At 37.6% G+C, this 7858-nt stretch overlaps 1 protein-coding gene across 1 annotated transcript; it reads left to right on the top strand.

The window, feature by feature from the left end:
• Positions 1-4010: 4010 nt before the first annotated feature.
• On the top strand, positions 4011-4961 carry LOC114612298 (olfactory receptor 11A1-like). The gene has a single exon (XM_028757249.1). The coding sequence runs from the start codon at positions 4011-4013 to the stop codon at positions 4959-4961; it is 951 nt and encodes a 316-aa protein (XP_028613082.1).
• The last annotated feature ends 2897 nt before the right edge of the window (positions 4962-7858 follow it).

Here is a 7858-nt window from a genome sequence, read left to right as displayed (position 1 = left end):
TGGGGAGGTTACAGCTTGACTCACAAAGGGACTAAACTTTACACAATGGAATATATTGAGAAACAGGGTCAATATTCCACTGGCCTCCATGGCTCATAGGAATATAGCCCTTAGTTTTTGCTGAAAGTACAAGGAGATGTATTTCTGAATAAAAGCAAGGTTCCATATATCTAACATCATTATTATATCTAGGGTAAGTGGACATGTTTTATTCTATGTGACCTCGCTCTGCAAAGTAGGAATGGACCTCTTCAAGGCACTGGTAGGCAAAGCTGATCTGTTCTGAAAATATACTCCCTTGTCCACTTCTTAGTCTATATTTAGCTAGATTGGACTGGGATAAAATTCACTAATGTCCTAATCAACTATTATCTCAGTGGCAAAATCAAATTCTTATCTGTGTGACAAATTGCTTACATGAGTTGACCAACACCTAGCATGGGTCTACTGTCTTTATTGTGAGGTCCAGTTTTGAATGAATTGATTGAGTGGTCATTGATGATCTGTATCCATTGCCTTTAGTTCAGAGAATGGGTTCCATGTAGATGATCCCTAAATTCATCTCACATCTTCCTTTGTTTTGTTTTCAATCTTGCTAATGAAAATGACAAAACCTACAGTTCACAAAGTATTTGTGTTTTAACTTTTGTTGTGACAAGCCCTTTCTTTTTCTCACAAATTAGTGTATGAATACTTCCTGGAGAAATGGAATGTTTTATGTTAGAACAATAACAAACTCAAGTTTCAAAAAAGTGTAGAAACCTTTGATCTAAGCCAGACATGATGGTGCATACCTATAATCCCAGCACATAGGAACTTCAGCAGGGGAGCAGAGTCAGTCTGAGCTATGTAGTGGGCCCCTGTCACATAAAAAGAATAATGTAAATCATTCCTGACTGAATTAGTTTCTTTTGATTGTCTTTAAAAACTGTTCTTATTGACTATCTTTAGTTAACGGAAGCAGATGTGTTCCACTCAGTGTCCATCAACTACCTAATGACAACATTGCCTGTTCTGGACAGAACTGAGAGGAAAGGAGGTAGTGTAGGAGAAATATTTTTAGGAGAGATAAGAGAAGTGGGGAGAAAAAATATATGGAAAGAAAGGAGGAGGAAAGACAATATATGGAAGGCAAAGAGGGGGATATACTATCACTTAAGAACACATTTTCTGAGGTCAGCCCTGTATCACCATTTTGCATTCACCCACTGAATAATTTAATAGACTCTTGTGGTTCTAGAGTGGAAAGATACATGTGAACAGTTAACACAGAAGCCCTTTAGCAGAGCCTGTACCTCTGGCTTTTTCAACAAAGCCCTTTTAAAGTCTCCTTAGTTTAGCTGAGGAGACAGTGGTGGCAAATTAGGATGAGGTGGTCAGGTCATCTACTTTTGTTCCCCTTGAAAACTTCACCCACACAAATTGGGAGTAAATAGAGTTGCTCTTTCCTTAAAATTTGCAAGCTTGATCTCAATCAAATACATTTGTGGTTGAGTGGAGGATTTGAACCTAGCCCCATTTAGTTTTGGAGCCTGTGTTCTTTATTTGGCTTGATTGTATTTGAACTCAGGTCTATTTATTTTGACTCAACTGTTTGCTCATTTCAGGATTCTCTACACTATATCCAGGATATGAAGCAACCCTGAGTAAGTAGGACTATCACTTGGCAGAGAGTAAGTTTCTGAGCATCTTCTCTAAAATGCTTCTTAAAAATTTTAAGATAATAGATGACTCTGATTTTTAAAAATATAATAAAAAAGAATATAAAAATAACCCTAAAGCAATATAATGTTTAAAGCCTTTAAAAGGGCTTTGTTGAAAAATCCAGAGGTACAGGGTCTGCTAAAGAGCTTCTATGTTAACTGTTCACATGTACCTTTCCACTCTAGAACCACAAGCATCTAACAATATAGATACTTTTTATGGAATTAAAGTAGGCTTCCCCCCAATTTTTAAAATTGTGTAGAAGTCTTCCCTGTGAAACTATTTTTCTTTTTACCTTTGTCTGATGATGTAGACAAGCCTTTGTAGCTACACTCTCAAACAGTCGGTGTTGTTAGCAGCTGGAGGTCCACAATGGGTCTAAATCTCATCACTGTCTCATTTTGGCTGATAAGCATGGGCAGCTATGCAAGGTCTCTGTGTTCCCACATAAAGTGTCACTCTACCTGTAAAGTACTTGTAGTTGTGAAGAATTATGGTGATGATTTTGTGAGTCCCAGATTTCCAGCACATGGAAGATTATTTGGGGCAGACATATCATTATTGTTAGCAGCAGTATTCAGAAATCTGATTGTGCAGCGTCAGAACTGAACTTTTTTTCTAAGATCTCTGATCATAGATGTGCTTTGCAGTAGATGGAGAGAAGTCACTTCTTTACAGCTTCCCCATACTACACTCAATGAGCTCAGAGTCTGAGTCATTAGATGTTAGGCATCTTGTGAGTGTTTGAACTCACAGAGATTGCAGGTTAGTTCTATAAAACCCTCAGTAAGTTGGAACTAATATCCCATAGGATGAACTCTAGCTTTCTACAGCAGTGTAAAAATAGGATTGGCATATTAACAAAAGGCTGTAAGTTGACACAGAGCAAGAAGGATCAATTTTTAACACAAAATTTCATGACCACACATTGTTCAGGGCAATGCAAGAGAAATTGATATTTGATGTCAGTGGTCCTTCTAAGACAGAGTGTTCCTTAGTAAACTTAAATATTACCTGAAACTCTGCATAGTCAATGATTTTCCAATATTTTTATTTGTATCTTTTTTATATTTTTACATTCTTCTTCAAACCTTTATTGAACTTACAATGAAAAACAAATTGAGACTTGGAGAAGCTAGACCAAATTTAAAGTCAGACCCATGAAGTAGAATCCCTAGCTTTATTTAAGGCTTTTTGAGTACTCATGGTAACAATTTCTTTGTTACACCCACATGGTGCTTTATGTGCCTATACATAAATTTTCTCATCTTGTCTTGCCTTCCTCAACCATATAGTCTCTCCATAATTGCCATAAGGAGTTTCATGCAGGATTCAGATCTTGAAATTAGTACAGTGGTTGCAGCCTTAGACTCTGCAGAACCACTGCAGGAGTTAGGAGTGCTTCTCTGTTTACTTTGTGCTCTGTTGGTGAGTGGCTTTCATCAAAGTGCAACTGAAGAGGAGAGCAGGATTCCTTAACTCATCAACAGTGCCCAAATTATACATATCATACACATAGTTGGTTGTATTTTCTGGTACTGGATAGAACATAAGCAGAATAGTTTATTTTGTACTCTTCTCCCTGTGCCCAAATGGGTATGACTTATTGAAGCCTTAGATAATTTTTAAAATTTGCTTTTATATTATCTGTTTAAAATTGTGAGATAATGTACTTGTCCCTGGTTATGCCTTCATAGCATATGATCTCTGAACCAGAGAATCTCAAATCTCCTATTCATATGACATCTTTAAAATGCTATGAAAACAATTTATAAATAGCCCACACCCTACAACTCGTGGAGAGGAAAATAAAATTGATACGAAAAGAAATTTCTTTAAATGCCTTAAATGACAATCACTGTCACTATTTGGAGTGGGAGGGACTCTGTCTTGCATCCTTGTCTATCCTTGTTTCTCTGTCATTTCACAAACCACCTCCTAGTTTTCTCTATTCTACTTCCTTTTAGATCTTCTTTCCTGTCTGTAACTCACAAGATTACCAGAATACACTCAGGAAAAGTGTGCACTATGCAATTCTCCCTCCATCTTTACATTCTTCTAGTTCATATGTTTCTGCTCCTGAAGAAGTAATGATACCAAGTAGGGGAAATGGAAAGAATAAACCACAAGTTCTTAATTTAAATTATTTTCATTCATATGAGTAAAAAAAGTCCTATTCTCCTCTTCACCCACAGAGCAGAGAGTAGAGTACAGAATAAAGACTATTCTGTTCACGTTCTTGCATAAAGTAGAAACAACTATATTATGTATGTTTTTATCATTGTGTCCTTCACAGAAACCAAAGTATGATGACCTTATCCTGGAAAAATCAAACAATAATAGTGGAATTTGTTCTTCAAGGATTCTCTTCCATCCTACAGCTAAATATTTCCCTCTTTATGATGTTTTGCATCTTCTACATCCTAACTGTTTCTGGAAACATCCTTATTGTTCTCCTAGTTCTGTGCAACCATACTCTCCACACTCCCATGTACTTCTTCATAGTGAACCTATCCTTTCTGGAGGTCTGCTACACCTCCAACATTGTCCCCAAGATGTTGTTGATTATTATAGCTGACCAGAAGACTATCTCATTGATTGGTTGCTTGGCACAATTCTACTTCTTTGGATCCCTTGCTGCAACAGAGTGCCTCTTGCTTGCTGTGATGTCCTATGACCGCTACCTTGCTATCTGCCAGCCTCTCCGATACCCCATCCTGATGACTGGTTCTCTCTGCTTTAGGTTGGCTACTGGGTCTTGGTTCTGCTGCTTCTTCCTCACAGCCATCACCATGGTCCTGCTGTGTAGACAAAACTTCTGTGGCCCTAATCAAATCGATCACTTCTTTTGTGACTTTGCCCCCTTGATCCACCTCTCCTGCATGGATACCTCACTGACTGAGACCATTGCCTTTGCCACCTCTTCTGCAGTCACTCTGGTCCCATTTTTCCTCATCACTATTTCCTACTCTTGCATCCTCATTGCCATCCTAAGAATCCCATCTGGCACAGGCAGGAAAAAGGCTTTCTCCACCTGTTCTTCCCATCTCACTGTCGTCACAGTATTTTATGGAACACTAATTGCCACATATCTTGTGCCCTCAGCCAACTCTTCCCAATATTTACGCAAAGGGTTCTCTTTGCTCTATACTATCCTGACACCTATGTTTAACCCCATTATCTATAGTCTGAGAAACAAAGACATTCATGAAGCTTTGAAGAAATGCTTGAGTAAGAAGTCAGACTTTCTCATATGACATGAAGAAGAAAAGTCCTATATGACAGCTGCCTCTGATAGCTGTAGATGCTTCTGAGTTCTGACAGTTTGGGGGCTAGTATTCCATGTCATGGTCTAAGTAGGTCAAATTCTGTCCTACAATACCCAAAAGTCATAGAGCCTTATAAAAATAAAAGCCCTTAATCAAGATGGAATGATAGGATTTTGACTAATTTCTTTGAATATTCATTGAAGATCTATTATGCTCAAGGTACTTTGCTAGACATAAGGGATGAAAACAGATGAAAAATCAAAGAGACACACTTCGCTAAAATCAAACTCCTCACTGTTTAGTAAGAAGAAAATCATTAAGCAAGTACTCAGTATAAAATTGTGAATATAAATACAAAATTGTATTGATAAGATGGCCAAATCACATCTATTAGAAGGGCCAAAAATCTAGAACATGGACAGCACCAAATACTGGTGAGAATGTGGAGAAACTTCTAATTTCTGGTAGACATTGAACATTCTCAGCCACTTTAAAAGATAGTCTTGCAGTTTCTTACAAAACTGAACCTACATTTTTTCAATATTATTGAGCAATTACACCCTTTGTTCTTTTCTCAAATTCAATGAAAGCTTATTTCCATAAAGGAAAACTGTACACAGACTTTTTTATAGCTGCTTTATTTATAGTTGCCCTAAATTGGAAGCATCTAGGATGTCCTCCAGCATATGAATTGATATGTCCAGAAAACAAAACGATATTTAGTGTTATAAAAAGGAGCTAATTCACCAAAAGATGAAAAGATACAGAGAAATCTCAAAGGAATACCACTAAAACTGCTGAAAAGGCCATGTTCTCTATGTTTCCAAGTATACAACATTTTTGAAAAGAGAAAAACATGGAGACAATAACAGGAGAAGTAGTTGCCAAGCATTAGGGGGAAGAAGCATGGATAAGTAGAGTATAAAACAATTACAGGAGAGTGATCCTACTATGTGAATATATGTTGTTACACATTTGTTGAAAGTCAAATAATGTACAGTACCTACAGTGAACCACAATTGGTCATTGGCTGATCGTGATGTCTCACTGGTTTAACAATTAGACCTCTTGGGTATGGGATTTGGGTATTGAGAAAACTGGGCGTGTAGGAACAGTGGATATGTGGGAATTTGTACTTTCTGTTTTGTGCTGAACCTAAAAATCTCCATAAAATAAATTTATTTAAGGTGTTGTTTGCATATCAGGAATGCAGAGCTTCTGTGTCTTTTTCTGGAATATATTTGGCCTGTGAAAAATACCTTATCATCAGCATAAAGAAATGCAGTACATTTATACAATGGAATATTACCTGTTTAAAAAATCATGAAATTTGCAAGCAAATGGATGAAACTATAAAAGAAATCATCCTGAGTGAGATAACCTAGACCCAGAAATATAACTGTGGTATGTATTTGCTTATATGTGAATGTTAGCTGTTAATGTAAATGATAACCAAGCTAAAATATGAGTCTTCAGAGAAGTTAGGTTAAAAAGGAAGGTTCTGCGGTTGGGCACATGGATCTCCCTGGGGGTGGGAAATATAATAGATTTTATTTGCAAACAGGGGGTGGGTGAGTGGAAATAGGAGAGTGAGGATCTAGTAGAAGGGAAGATGGGGTGGATGGAGAAAGTGTGGGGAGAGAAGGCTGGAACTGGGGGCATCAGGGTGTGGTGTAGAAACCTAGTACAGTGGAAACTTCATGGAGTATATGAAAGTGATCTCTTGTTTCCAGGTAATGTTTTCAGTTGCTGGACTTGGTTGAGTTGTTGGCTAAAGGGGATCCCATGGAAATCCCCAAACAACTCAGGTTGTGGCTAAAACAAAGGATTGCTCTCCACAAACTGACAGTGGGGCCCTATTGCCAAGGACAACACCCACACAACTCATTTCATAAGGTGAAGTTGAGCTGGTGCCTCCATGGAACTCTTATCCCTATGTTCTGGTCACTTCAGTGTGGGAAGGTACTCTGCAGGCTACCAAAAGAGAAATGTAGACACCAAACCAGCCACCAAACCTCTAATGTACAATCTGTCCTGACTGCAAAATACGCTAGGGCAATGGTGGCACAGAACTTGTGGGAGCAGAAGATGGGAAGAAATACAGAAACCCACAGACAGATATGATACCCAAAGTCTAAATCATGAAGTCTCCATCAAATCCCTCCCCTAAGAGCTTGGAAAATTTCATGGAAGAGGAGATGGAAAGACTTTTAGTGTCAGAGGAGATGAGGAACACCAGAAGAACAAGACTTTTTAAATCAACTAAGCGAGGTACATATGAGCTCACATAGAGACTGAAGCACAAGCACGGGACATACTATTAGCTTAGTTTTCTTATGGTAATATTGACTGTGAAACTTGTGGGTCTCTGACTCTTGTGCCTATCCTTGGGACACTTTTCCTCCCTTTGGTTGCCAAAACTTTGATATTGAAGTTTTTCCTTCACCTTATATTTCATCATGTTTAATATTATCTCCTAGAAACATGTTCTTTTCTAATAATAAGAGAGAAAAAGCCAGTAGATCTAGAGGAGAGAAGATGTTGGGATGGACTGGGAGGGCTAGAGGGAAGGGAAACTATAGTCAGAATATGTTATATGAGAAAAGAATCTATGTTAAATAAAAGGTAAAAATTAAAAAAATGAATATGGGGAAAATTTTTGTGGAATAAGGGATAAAGACTTTTGGAGGAAAAGACAGGCAAAACCAAATATATATCTGAAAAGTCCTTCTAGGCAGTCCTCAAGATTAGGACTAAAAACCCAGAATTTTTAGGACAATCTCTCATTAAAATGTACAGTATTAAAAACACATACATCACATTTAGAAACTAAAATCATTTGGAACATACATAACTATTTCATACACAATATTTTTTATGTAGTT

The sequence above is a fragment of the Grammomys surdaster genome, unplaced genomic scaffold (assembly GCF_004785775.1).
Source record: "Grammomys surdaster isolate TR1022 unplaced genomic scaffold, NIH_TR_1.0 126158, whole genome shotgun sequence".
Taxonomy (NCBI): domain Eukaryota; kingdom Metazoa; phylum Chordata; class Mammalia; order Rodentia; family Muridae; genus Grammomys; species Grammomys surdaster.
Note: the sequence above shows the minus strand (reverse complement) of the source record. Positions and strands in the feature narration are given on the sequence as shown.

Excerpts from the sequence above, each read along its gene's own strand:
- LOC114612298 (XM_028757249.1), top strand. The coding sequence starts at position 4,011 with ATGATGACCTTATCCTGGAAAAATCAAACAATAATAGTGGAATTTGTT.